This window comes from Microcebus murinus, chromosome 9 (genome assembly GCF_040939455.1).
Source record: "Microcebus murinus isolate Inina chromosome 9, M.murinus_Inina_mat1.0, whole genome shotgun sequence".
NCBI classification, from domain to species: Eukaryota; Metazoa; Chordata; class Mammalia; order Primates; family Cheirogaleidae; genus Microcebus; species Microcebus murinus.
Window position 1 is genome coordinate 86226651 of NC_134112.1, and position 13085 is coordinate 86239735.

Here is a 13085-nt window from a genome sequence, read left to right on the forward strand (position 1 = left end):
ATCTAGAGGCATCACATTACCACACTTCAAACTGTATTACAAGACTGTAGTAACCCAAAGAGCATGGTATTCATACAAAAATAGAGACATAAACCAATGGAACAAAATCTGTTTCTTTTTCCCAGATAATGTCTTTTTACCAGTACCCTAAGGGTAACAGTGATCATGGTCCTTAGCCCAATAATTTAAGTTTTTTGTTCCACAAGGGAGATAAGGGGAAAATGATTTGGGCATGGTTTTGTGCTTTTCTTGCTTTGGCTGCCACTTCCTTTCCCACATCTATGCCATACATGGTGCCTTCTCAGGACTGTCACCAATGTTTTTTGGGGAGTACCTGCTGAGGTCAATGAGAAAAGACTGGGTGGGTATAAAATTCCTTTATGCCTTTATATCCCTTATATCTTTCCTGAGATTCTATATTCTCTTACACCCTCAACCTTCACCAATTGGTTAAAATTTTAACTAAATATTCCTTGCTAGAATTCCTCAAGAAAGCTAGTGCTCATCTTCCATCTTTCTTCAGGAGTACTTTAAATTTTGGATTAGGGAGTTGCCCTGTAACCACAGCTTTTTGAGGGGTTCAAGAAAAGTTGTAAATTTACCCACCATTCAGCAATGTTTTTATATTGTTGCAAGAGTGAAAGCAATGCTCTTTCTAATACATTAAATCCTAAGCAGCCTCCAGAAGTCAGTTTCTAGTTTTAAAGTTTTCTAATGTTTAAAAATAATATGCATTTAAAGTTGTAAATTTCCTCCAAAGCACTGCTTTCACTTCACTGCAAAACCTTAATATATTGTGTTTTTTGTATCATTCAGTTTGAAATATTTCATATCTTTGTGACTTTCTCTTTGATCAATGGATTATTTAGAAATATGTTGTTTTATTTTCAAATATATGAAGATTCTCTAGATATCTTATTGTCATTGATTTCTACTTTAATTCTATCGTGGTGTTCTGAAATTTAATAAGAGTTAGTTTTTGACTCAGTACATGGTCTAGGTGAATATTTCTCGTGTACTTGGAAAGACTGTGTATTTTATAATTGTGTGTAGTGTTCTATACATATAAATTAGATCAGATTGGTTGATAAAGTTGTTTAAATCATGGATATCCTTACTAATTTTTTGTCTACTTGTTCAATCAGGTAGAGAGAAGTATTAAGAATTTCTAACTTTGGGGGAGGGGGTTCTCCCTTTAATTCTTCCTGTTTTCTTTTCATGTATTTTGAAATATACTTGATTATTGTAATGCATTTCTGAAAAATTGCCTCCTTTATCATTAGGAAATGTTTCTTTTTCTCTGACATGATATCATATCTTTATGTTGTTTGACATTAATATAGCCAATACCAGCTTCTGTTTACTGTTTACTTAGATTCACTCACCTCTTTTGCTTTCTATGAAATTATATTTAAAGTCTGTCCCTTATAGATAGTCTATAGTAGTACCTTGCTATTTTAATCTAGTCTGACAATCTCTGCTTTTTAATTAGAATGTTTTGCCAATTCGCATTTCATGTACTCATATATATGTTTGAGTTTACGTCTGCTATCTTATTAATAGGTCCATCTTATATGTATTCCTTAGTAACTTCTTCCCTTTTTTCAAATACTTTCTAGTATTTCATTTTAATTGCTACATTATTTTCTTAATTATATGCCTTTTGCTATTTTTATTCTGATTGCTCTAGGAATAATAATATGCATCCATAACTTTGCACAGACTATTTAAAAATAATATTATACCTTTTTTTGTTTTAAACAGGTCAGTTGCCTTTAAAGAAATTAAGAGGAGAGAAAATAGTCTTATATTTATTCACATATATACCATTTCTTCTCTTCTTTATTCCTTCCTATAGATCTGAATTTCCATTTGGCATCATTATTCTTCAACATAAAAAACTTCCTTTAGCATTTCATTTCAGTATAAGTCATCTGGCAAGGAATTACTTCAGACTTTCATTGTCTAATAATGTATTTCTTTCATCATTTTTTGAAGGACATTCTCCCTGGATATAGATTTCTAAGTCAATTTTTTCTTGAAAGATATTTTTCCATTGTCTTGTAGCATCTGATGTCTTAGATAAGAAGTCAGCCATAATTTATATAGGCATGCCTCATAGATATTGTGGGTTTGCTTCTAGACCACTGAAATAAAGTGAATATTGTAATTAAGTGATATTTATTTGCTTATTAACATAATTTTATTACACAAATTTTTTGGTTTGCCAGTGCATTTAAGTTATGTTCACACTATTGCATACTGTTAAGTATGCAATAATAGCATTATATCTAAAAAACAATGTATATTCCTTCATTAAAAATACTCTATTGCTAAAAAGATCCTTCAGAAAAGCATATTCTTTTTGCTGGTGGAGGGTCTTGCCTGAACATTGATGGCAGCTAACTGATCAGGGTGCTGGTTGCTGAAGATTGGAATGACTGTGACAATTTCTTAAAATAAGAAAGCAATGAAGTTTTCCACATAAGTTGACTCTTCTTTCAATGACCCTATGTTGTTCTATTCTATGTGTTGTCCAAATGCATGACAACAGCTCTTATTTTTTGTCCTGCATTATAATCATTTACAGTGAAAGGGCAAGTTCAGACCTACTTCATCATGACCAAAAGTAGAATGAATATTTTAATATGAGATATATATATAAATTTATTTTAAGCATTGCCTTTATAGTCTAAATACTCCTAGACTCTGTTACTTCAACATAAATCTATATAAATTGGTGTCAAATTACTTTAAAATTTACAGTCCTTGTACTATTGCTCCAAATTCTTCCTAGCTTAGATGAGATCCAGCATGAACAGGATGGTATGGCCATAGACTATTGCTCCAAATTCTATGCCTGTGTACTGTAGGCATGTTTTGACATCTCTATGGTCTTCTTCTTTCATCAGCTTACAAAGAGCCCTGTTTTGTGTATTCTCGAGTTGGGGGCAATCGAACACCCTTGAAGCAACCTGTGGATTCCTGTGACAACACTTTGATGTTTGAAGCAAGGTTTGAGAGTGGTAATCTACAGAAGGTAGTCAAAGTGTAGGTTTTAATTATTTTTATTCAAGGAGCTAGACCATCAACCATTTATAATTTTCTGTATCAGGTACATTAAAGTTCTTAATATCCATTATTAAACTGTAATTCTTTGAAGTATAGATGCTATTTAGAGATTATTCCAGGGGTGTGTATAAAAGGTTCTGAATTCAAATAATTTTGAAAAATATGAGTTAAATTTAAGCAGGTTTCTGTACTGTACATTCTCCATATGGCGGTATGAATTGTCACACATGCACACACACAGTGCTTCTCAAATTTTTTAATGGAATAGTTCTTGTAATGACTATTCCATAAAATATCCCAAGGGCTTCATTTATTTAAAAAATATTTATGATGGAAATTTTTTAACATACACCTAAGTATAGAGAATAATAAAATTCTACATCCACTACCATATACCCATCACCTCAATTCAACAGCTGTCAAGCTCTGCAACATTTGTTTCATCTGTTGGTAGGTCATTATTTACAACTATACACACATGCACATATACTAAGTACATAGTGCTGACAGAATAGAAAATTACTTGGTAAAGAAAGAGAGTCACAACTACCAAGGCAAGATTGTTATGTATATAAATAATGTTCTAGTGAGATCATTATATTTGCCTTTATTTAAACGTCTCCAATGACTGAGTATGAGGATGAAAATAGTTATCGAATGCAGTTCTTGTCCTCAAGACGTTCGAATTTTGTAATATATGTGATCATATTATTTAATAATTTATATGTTTTTTAACCTCTCCAGGATAGTTATTTTATTAATATATCCCTAGAATTAGAATTTAATGGAAAATAGGAATATATGTCCAAGTAAAAAAAGAAACCTTGGACTTTGCTTCAGTTTTGGTAACTCTTTAATCATTTCTTTTATAGAAAACATAATTGGGTTGAAATATGTAAATTATTATCAAATACCCATGTTTTATGTGCTGTTTTGAATTACAAAGAGATACAAAGGCTTTAGAATTAGCATAGAAGCAGTTTCTCACCCAATAAAGTATAAAATTTTAAAAGCTTTATCTTTTGAGTTACTTGCTATTATATACTGCCTAAATGAACATTGTTTTCTAAAAAACTTTCTATGAATAGGTAAAAATAGTTTTCCTTATTTAATTTAAACATGAATGCCATTTTTACATTCTCATGTGCTCCTTTTCCCTTCCTTTCTTGTGTATTAGGGAAGAACACGAATACCAGCTGACTTTGCGCCCTGACCTCTTCACGCATAAACACACCCAGTGGTACTATTTCCAAGTCACTAACACCCAAGCAGGAATAGTCTACAGATTCACTATTGTCAATTTCACCAAGCCTGCTAGTCTTTACAATCGGGGTATGCGCCCACTGTTCTATTCTGAAAAAGAAGCCAAGGCTCATCGTATTGGCTGGCAGAGAATAGGAGAGCAAATCAAATATTATAGGAACAACCCTGGGCAAGATGGGCGCCATTATTTCTCTCTCACGTGGACATTTAAATTTCCACACAGCAAAGATACGTGCTACTTTGCTCACTGCTATCCCTACACTTACACCAACCTGCAAGAATACCTTTCTGGCATCAACAATGACCCAGTACGGTCAAAGTTTTGTAAAATACGTGTCCTGTGCCACACACTTGCTAGGAACATGGTGTATGTTTTAACGATCACCACCCCCTTGAAGAACACTGACTCCAGAACCCGAAAGGCTGTGATTCTGACTGCGAGGGTCCATCCAGGGGAAACCAACAGCTCTTGGATCATGAAAGGCTTCCTAGATTATATTTTAGGAGACTCAAGGGATGCACAGTTGCTTCGGGACACTTTCGTCTTCAAGGTGGTACCCATGCTGAATCCAGATGGTGTGATTGTGGGAAATTATCGGTGTTCCTTGGCTGGACGGGATTTAAACCGTACTTACACATCTCTCCTGAAGGAATCTTTTCCTTCTGTGTGGTATACCCGGAACATGATCCGTAGGTAAAATAAGCTTTAGATTACCTCTCTGCTTATTTAATAAACTTGGTAGTAAGAATTTTGCTCCCACAGTCCCACTCATTTTACTGTAACTTTTCTTAAGACACTTTACCATGTAACTACTTTATTTTTCCCCATTCTTCTCAAGTCTTATTCTATACCCTTCTAGCATTGTGCCACTGGATTCACTAGCCTTCTCTTAAATCATGAAGTAGACTCCAGAATGTTTTGATGGCTCTATGAAACTAATAGATAAACTAGCATATCCCAAATTTGGTTTCTCAATGAAGCTAACAGTGCCACTGACGTTTACACTGAGATCCTTGAATCCTTTATATGTGAAAATTAATTACATCTCACAGAGTCTTCTGGCACTGTGTTGCTCATACATTGTTCTATGAGACTTTTTTGATTATCAGGTTACATAATTATTTAAACTTCATGAACAATAGTTTCATTTGCTCCTAAAAAATTGTACAGCTTTAAATTTTCTAGAATGTAAGAATCTAGCACAGTAAAAGGCACATAACATACAATTATTTGTTGAATGGGTGAATTATTTGATAGATTCAGGTAATAATAATCAAGAATAGACATGTGCTACAGCGGAAAGAGTTATTGGCATCAGAGAACATCCATTTCAAGTTCAAAGCCTCTTAACCTTTTTGGATTTTGGAGTTAAGCATATCACATTGGAATTCCTGGTATATCATGTATTAATGGTGTGACCTTGTTGTGCAATTTAAAAACCAATATAAGTCTCAGTTTTGTCATTTATAAGATAGGAACAATAATACTTGCCTCAAAGATGGTAGAATTAAATGTGAAAATTATTACTAAAGTATTCAGAATAGGATCTGGAACATTAAAAGCTCTAAACATATTCAGTGTTTCCTTAGTGTATAAAGAAAAAAAAAGTGGTTAATTTTAAGCAGCTATAGATGTGAAAACTCTTTGTGAACAATTTAGGGTTATTCAAATGTCACAGTAATTAGTACTATTGTAGAGAATGATTACATCCTTATCCAGCTGTTTGTTACCAGGGCATCTCACAGGGGCAAGCACAAAAGGACCCTGTTACAAAGCCAAGCATCCCAAGGATACCTTCAGGTCCTCAGAGGAGCTGACAATATTTAGAAGTATTAATACCTGTCATGGCTCCTACTGTCTTAGACAATACAGCCTTAACTTTTATTTTCATATCAATCCTTTTATCTGCTTAGGCACATAGGGAGTAAAGTGCAGAGCCCCACAATACAGAATGAAAACCCTGGATTTATACCCCTCAAAAATGTGGATTCCAAGATTCCTTGAAGGCATCTAGGAAATGTTTTAAGTAATAAAATAAATAAATAACTGGTGATTTCATTTTTCCAGCAATGGCAAACAATAAAAACAGAGCTGACTAAATAAATGCAATCCAATCCAATCCTGGATTGGATTCTGTGATAGAAAAAGGGCATTAATAAAAAAAAAAAAAGAACCTAGTGAAATCCAAATAAAGTTGGTAGTTTAGTTAATAGTAATGTATCAATGTTGGTTTCTTCATTTTTAACAATGTACCAGGCTCATGCAATATGTTAACATTAGGGAAAACTGGGTGAGGGATATACAAGAACTGTCTCTTTTTGCAACTGTTGTATAAATCTAAAATTATTCCAAAGTAAAGTTTATTTTATATACACACACATGCACACATATATAAAGTAATATAATGTAAGACCAAAGACCCCAATATCCTGTTTCACTTCAGCAGTATATCATTTCTTTGGCGTTTATTATATGAAGTAATATATTTTTATATGTATATAAATAATAAATAATATATGTGGCACCAATGGAATGTCTATTAGAATATCTATAATGTCTACTTAATGCTCTTTGACATTAAGGGTCCCTGGTCTGACACGTGATGGATTACAGGTCAAGGCCCCTTGGATTGTCTCTGTGGAAACTATGTTAAATGTCTCAGTTCTTCTCAGATTGCCTTGTAAAGAAGGTTGAGGCTAATTCAGCAAGTTTCAAAAAGACTTCTAAGAAAGAGAAATACCTTAATACAATTAATCATAGGGAGATAAGTAGGATAAGAAGTCAGTCACATATGTGTGGAAAGGTGAGCAGCTATAAGTATATCTAAGATTAAGTATACTTAAAGCATATTAGAATGAGAGAGTGTGTAGCTCTTAGTATAGGGTAGTTGATATAAAATACTTACAATATCTTAATTACCTGTGGGTAAGAAGAAAATCCAAACTGTTTCTAAAGTTATTTAAATTAATGTAAGATGAGAGAGCCTAATATCCTGTTTTACTTCAGCAGTATAGCATTTATTTGGGAATTGATTATTTAGAAATAGATATTTCTTTTGACTCACAAGAAGTTGGAAGATCACTAAAATGGGAATTTTTGGTTTAAAAAATGTATAGCATGTTTTAGATTCAAGAAATTAACTTGATATCCATGCCTTATAATCTAGCTAAGTTTCTAAAAACTCGTAATGATCATTTACTGGTTTTATGCTAGTCATATGTTATCAATTAGAATTTATTAGGCACCAAATGAGAAAGGGCAATAAATTAATACATGTAACAAATTTTAGTTTGGGATTTCATTATAGTTTAAAGGAATATTGTTTCTAATAGAAACAATGCTTTGAATGTTTTGCTTTTAGGTTTTAGTCTTTTTATTTTGTTATAAATGTAATATATTGCATATTAGTATAAATACCATTGCTCATACTTTAGCATGTATCCTTCCAGATAAAACAAGTAGTACATGCAATTTTGATTATCCAATTAACATAATAATCCACCACCTTAACACACCACCACTCTTTTACTTTTTGAAGGCTTCTTTTATGAATCATTTTCATCAATCAGTTTTGGGGGTTTATTTTTTGTTATTTTTATATTAATTGAATGTTAAATTATAGAGACTATGTATTATGCTATTAAGGAATGTATAATAATTTCTTTAAAATATTTATTAGAAACCTACTGGAAAAAATCAATTCAAACTTTAGTACCATTTTTCTCAAAATGATATTTAGTGGCCACACTAATAAGGGTTAAATATTGATTGGCTTCAGCACCAAGTCATCAGGCACTCAATTTTTAACAAATATTTGAGCACTTAATTATGTGCACAGTACTGATTTGAAGCATTCCCCATCCTTAAGGAGCTTATATATCAAAAATATGAAAATTTTCCTAGGCAAGTGCCAAGTAAATGGTACCAATATTAGATGCTATAGGAGTTCAGTGAGAAAAAAATCTATGGGCTTGACTAGTTGTAAAGGAAGTGAAGTCAGTCTTGAAAGATGGAGGATAATATTTACATTTACAAAGATGAAGAAAGAAGGTATTTTAGTCAGAATTTATATGAAAGGTAATGGGCAAAGACATGAGTGGGAAAACTGGAATAATAAAGCAAGGAGATCTTATTGAAGAAAGTCTTGGGAGTAAATTAAATTTTGTCCTTATAATGAATAATGACAGCATTCAAATTTTATATATAATTAATAGTAAATTATTATAGAGTTTTAAATAAAAAGTATATTAATAATAGGCATATAGATATGAAGAAAAATGAAATGAAAGCTAGGATATAAAAATTCTATTTATTTGGATATTACATTTATAAATCCATGGTTTTATAAAATGCAGAAGTAAAATTTAGTAATTTATTCTTTTTGTTCTTGACAGATTGATGGAGAAACGAGAGGTTCTTTTATATTGTGATCTTCATGGCCATAGTAGAAAAGAGAATATTTTCATGTATGGCTGTGATGGTAGTGAGAGATCTAAATCATTATACTTACAGCAACGAATCTTTCCACTTATGTTGAGCAAAAATTGCCCTGATAAAGTAAGCATCTTTTAAGATTATAACTTTTCCTTTACTAAATGTTGCCCATGTGGGACAGTAGAATGTATAATCCTGTTCAGTAAGCTGCTTTTTCATTTAGTTATTTTGACTGGTTTATATAATTGGCCATAAGAAAGCAACTATATAGAACTGCGTAGCGACTAATAATTTGAAAATATGAGGGGAAACAAAGGAAAAAATGCCCCAAATCCTACCACTTTAATACCACCACCATTTTACCTTTGGAAAGCTTCCTTGATTAGTCATTTTCGTCAGTCTTGAGGCCTTATTTTGTATTGTTTTAATATTTATTGAGTGCCTAAATTATACAGGTTACAGATTATGCTCTTAAGGAATGTGTAATAATTTCTTTAAAGTATCTATTAAAATTTTACCAAGAAAAAATTCAATTCGATAACCAATATTTCAAAAATTCATAGAAATTAAAATGAGAAAAGAATAGTTGTATTATTATTTTCAAAGACTGTGGAAATGTTGGAGCCATTCATTTACAAAGATGTGAAAATTATTTTAATAATTCTTTAGAGAAAATATTTTAACATAGCACAGAAAATTCCTGCAGATGTTTCAACCAACCAATTAAATCATAAAGGACTTGTTGGGAAGTACTCATAGTCTTCCAGGGATAGTTGGAGTCCAAAGACATAAAACAGAAAGGCTGATCCAGTAAAAATAACTATTTACAGGAAGCACAGTTTTATTGCCCAAATAGGATTCATTCCTTCACAAAGAAAGATCAGAGAAACCAAATTTGTATAAGATAGCTTCCTATATAAACCAAATTTATATAGGAATGGCTTCCTATATATTTCCCATATACCATGTTTCCCTGAAAATAAGACATGGTTTTATATTTATTTTTCCTCAAGAAGACATCCTAGTGCTTATTTTCAGGGGATGTGTTATTTTCCCCTCAAAGCCTCAGCTTGCAGCATGCACAGGATGGTAGGGAGCAGGGGGAGCCTGGCAGGGGGAGCCGACCTTGTTGGTGGGGCTGTCCGCACCTTTCCGGTCACCTCTGGGATAGTAGCTGTCACGATGGGACAGATGAGAAGGGCTGCTCATCTTCTTTACCTCTCCGCCACAAAATGCATGGATTGTGCAGATTTGCTGGGTAGTCACTCCCGTCACTATATCTTATTTTCCGGGTAGGGCTTCTATTGCACAAATGCTTAGAAATCCTGCTAGGGCTTATTTTATGAGTAGGTCTTATTTTCGGGGAAACACGGTAGTTTATTTCTCTCAATACTCTTAGATATAGTTTATTTCTCCTATAAAATGATCCCATGTTACTAAGTTATTTTAATATTTGTCTATTGAAATATTTCTTGGGTCTTAGATCTCTAACCTATTGTGCTTTAGATGAAACCGACCAATTTCGTCAGCATAACAACCAGTCTGCCGTTTAAACAGGTCTTCACATAATATAAAGTTTGCTTGAAATATAGAGGCTTCCATATCTAGGTTTTCTGTTAAGTGCTTCTTATTGAAATCTCTTTGTGCAAACCTACAACTATAGTTGGAGATTCCAAATTCCTTTCTCAGTAATATGTAATTGGTAAGTAGACAATAAACAAGGATATATAATAACTAGACAACACCATCAACCAACTGGATTTAACTGACATGTTTCCAGAACACTATACTAAACAGCAGAATATACACTATATTCAAATGCACATGGAACAGTCACCAATACAGATCATATCCTGGTTTAAAAGAAGCCTTAACACATTTAAAGAAGTAAAATCATACATACTTTGTACTTTGTATACTTGAAATCAATAAAAGAAAGATAAGAGGAAAATCTCCAAACATGTAGAAATGAAACCAGATTTCTAAATAATCCATAGACCAAAAAGGAACTGTAAAGGAAGTTTAGAGTATATTTTGAACTGAAGGAAAATGAAAATATACAACATCAAGTTTTGTGAAATTCAGCTAAAGTGGTAGTACTTACAAGAAAATGTATAGCATTAAATGCTTATATTAGAAAAGAACAAAGGTCTCAAACCAATAATCTAAATTTCCCCCATAAGAAACTAGAAAAAGAAAGACAAGGTAAACCCAAAACAAGCAGAAGGAAGCAGATAATTAAGATAAAACCAGATCAATGAAATTAGAAACAGAAAAATAATGGAGAAAATCAGTTAAACAGAAAGCGTATGTTTGGAAAAGATCAGTAAAACTGATAAAACTTTACCAAGACTGACCAGAAGGAGTAGGAGGAAGAAGAAGAGGAGGAAGGGAAGGCAATGATGACACAAATTGCCAATATCAAAAATGAAAAAGAAGTGTAACTACAGACTGCAGGCATTAAAGGACAATAAGAAAAAACTCTATGCACACAAATTTAACAACTTGAATGAAATGAACCAATTCCTCAAAAACTCACTCAAGGTGAGACAGATAATCTGAATAGTCCTGAAAAGCATTTCAAAAAGAAACTTTCCAAGAAGAAATCTCTAGATCCATATAGATTCACTGAAGCATTCTAACAAAAATTTAAAGACACAATCTTTTCCAGGATTACCATGATACTGACATAAGGCAAACGCAGTGCAAGAAGAGAAAACTGCAGACAAATAGCCCTCATGAACATAGATTTTAAAAATCCTAAATAAAATATTAGCATATTAAGTCCACCGATACATAAAAGAAATAATACATCATGACCTGATGAGGTTTATTCCAAGAATGTAAGGCTGGTTCCATATTTGAAAATTAATCAGTGTAATCCACAACATTAAAAGTCTAAAGAATAATCCCTGTGTTATCACATCAATTAACGTAGAAAAAACTTTTAACAAAACTCTGCATCCATTTATGATAAAAACATTTCAGCAAATAAAGAATGCAAGGTACTTTCTCAACCTGGTAAAGGACATCTACAAAAAACTCTATAGTTAACAACACACTTAAAGATGAAAGACTGAATGTTTTCCTCCTTAGGTCAGGAACAAGAAAAGGATTTCCACTCTTACCCTCTCCATGCAGCCTTGTACTGGAGGTTTTTATCAGTGCAATAAGGTAAAAAAGAAAAAAGAGGCCGGGCGCTGTGGCTCACGACTGTAATCCTAGCTCTTGGGAGGCCGAGGCGGGCGGATTGCTCAAGGTCAGGAGTTCAAAACCAGCCTGAGCAAGAGCGAGACCCCGTCTCTACTATAAATAGAAAGAAATTAATTGGCCAACTGATATATATATATAAAAAAATTAGCCGGGCATGGTGGTGCATGCCTGTAGTCCCAGCTACCCGGGAGGCTGAGGCAGAAGGATCACTTGAGCCCAGGAGTTTGAGGTTGCTGTGAGCTAGGCTGACGCCACGGCACTCACTCTAGCCTGGGCAACAAAGCGAGACTCTGTCTCAAAAAAAAAAAAAATTATAAAAAAAATAAAAAAAAAAAAAAAAAAGAAAAAAATAAATCAAAGAAGGCAGACTGGGAAAAGAAGTAATGAAAGTAACATAATTGTCTATATAGAAAATCCAAAGTGACCCACACAAAAACTCCTAGAACTAATAAGTTTAGCAAGGTTATAAGATACAAGGTCAACCTACAAAAAACAACTGCATTTCTATATTCTCACAATAAATAAATTAAAAATAATCTTATTTTACCATAGCTCCAAAATAAATGCTTAGTTATAAATCTAACAAAATATATGCCGACATCTAAAAAAAGTTGATGATGTAAATCAAAAAACCAAATAAATGGAGAAACATGCTGTATTATAGATTGGAAAACTGGACACAGTAAGATATCAACTCCCCATTTTGATCTATAGATCTACAATTCCAAACAAAATCACAGCATAATTGTTTGTAGATATAAAAAAGCTGATTCTAAAATTGATAAGGAAATACAAAGGAACTAAAATAATTTTGAAAAAAAACAATTTTGAAAAAAAATTAAATTGAAGGACTCACACTATCAAATTTTAAGACAGTATAAAACTACAGTGATCAAGACAGTGTGGTAATAGGAAGTGTATAAACACTTAGAGCAATAGTACAGAATAGCAAGTCTAGTAATAGATGGACACATATATAGCCTTTGACAAAGGTACTCAGGAAATTTAATGGGAAAAAAACTTTCAATAAATGGTGTTAGAATAACTGGACATCCTTATGAAAAACAAAAACAAAAATCCTCCACCTTAAATTTAAAATGTG

At 32.7% G+C, this 13085-nt stretch overlaps 1 protein-coding gene across 1 annotated transcript in view; it reads left to right on the plus strand.

The window, feature by feature from the left end:
* Positions 1-13085, plus strand: part of AGBL3 (AGBL carboxypeptidase 3) — a 68798-nt gene that overhangs the window by 20760 nt on the left and 34953 nt on the right. Inside the window, exons 5-7 of the mRNA XM_076006632.1 lie at positions 2913-3051; positions 4250-5029; positions 8731-8893. Of these exons, the coding sequence (XP_075862747.1) occupies positions 2913-3051; positions 4250-5029; positions 8731-8893 (1082 nt within the window). The remainder of the gene's footprint in view (positions 1-2912; positions 3052-4249; positions 5030-8730; positions 8894-13085) is intronic.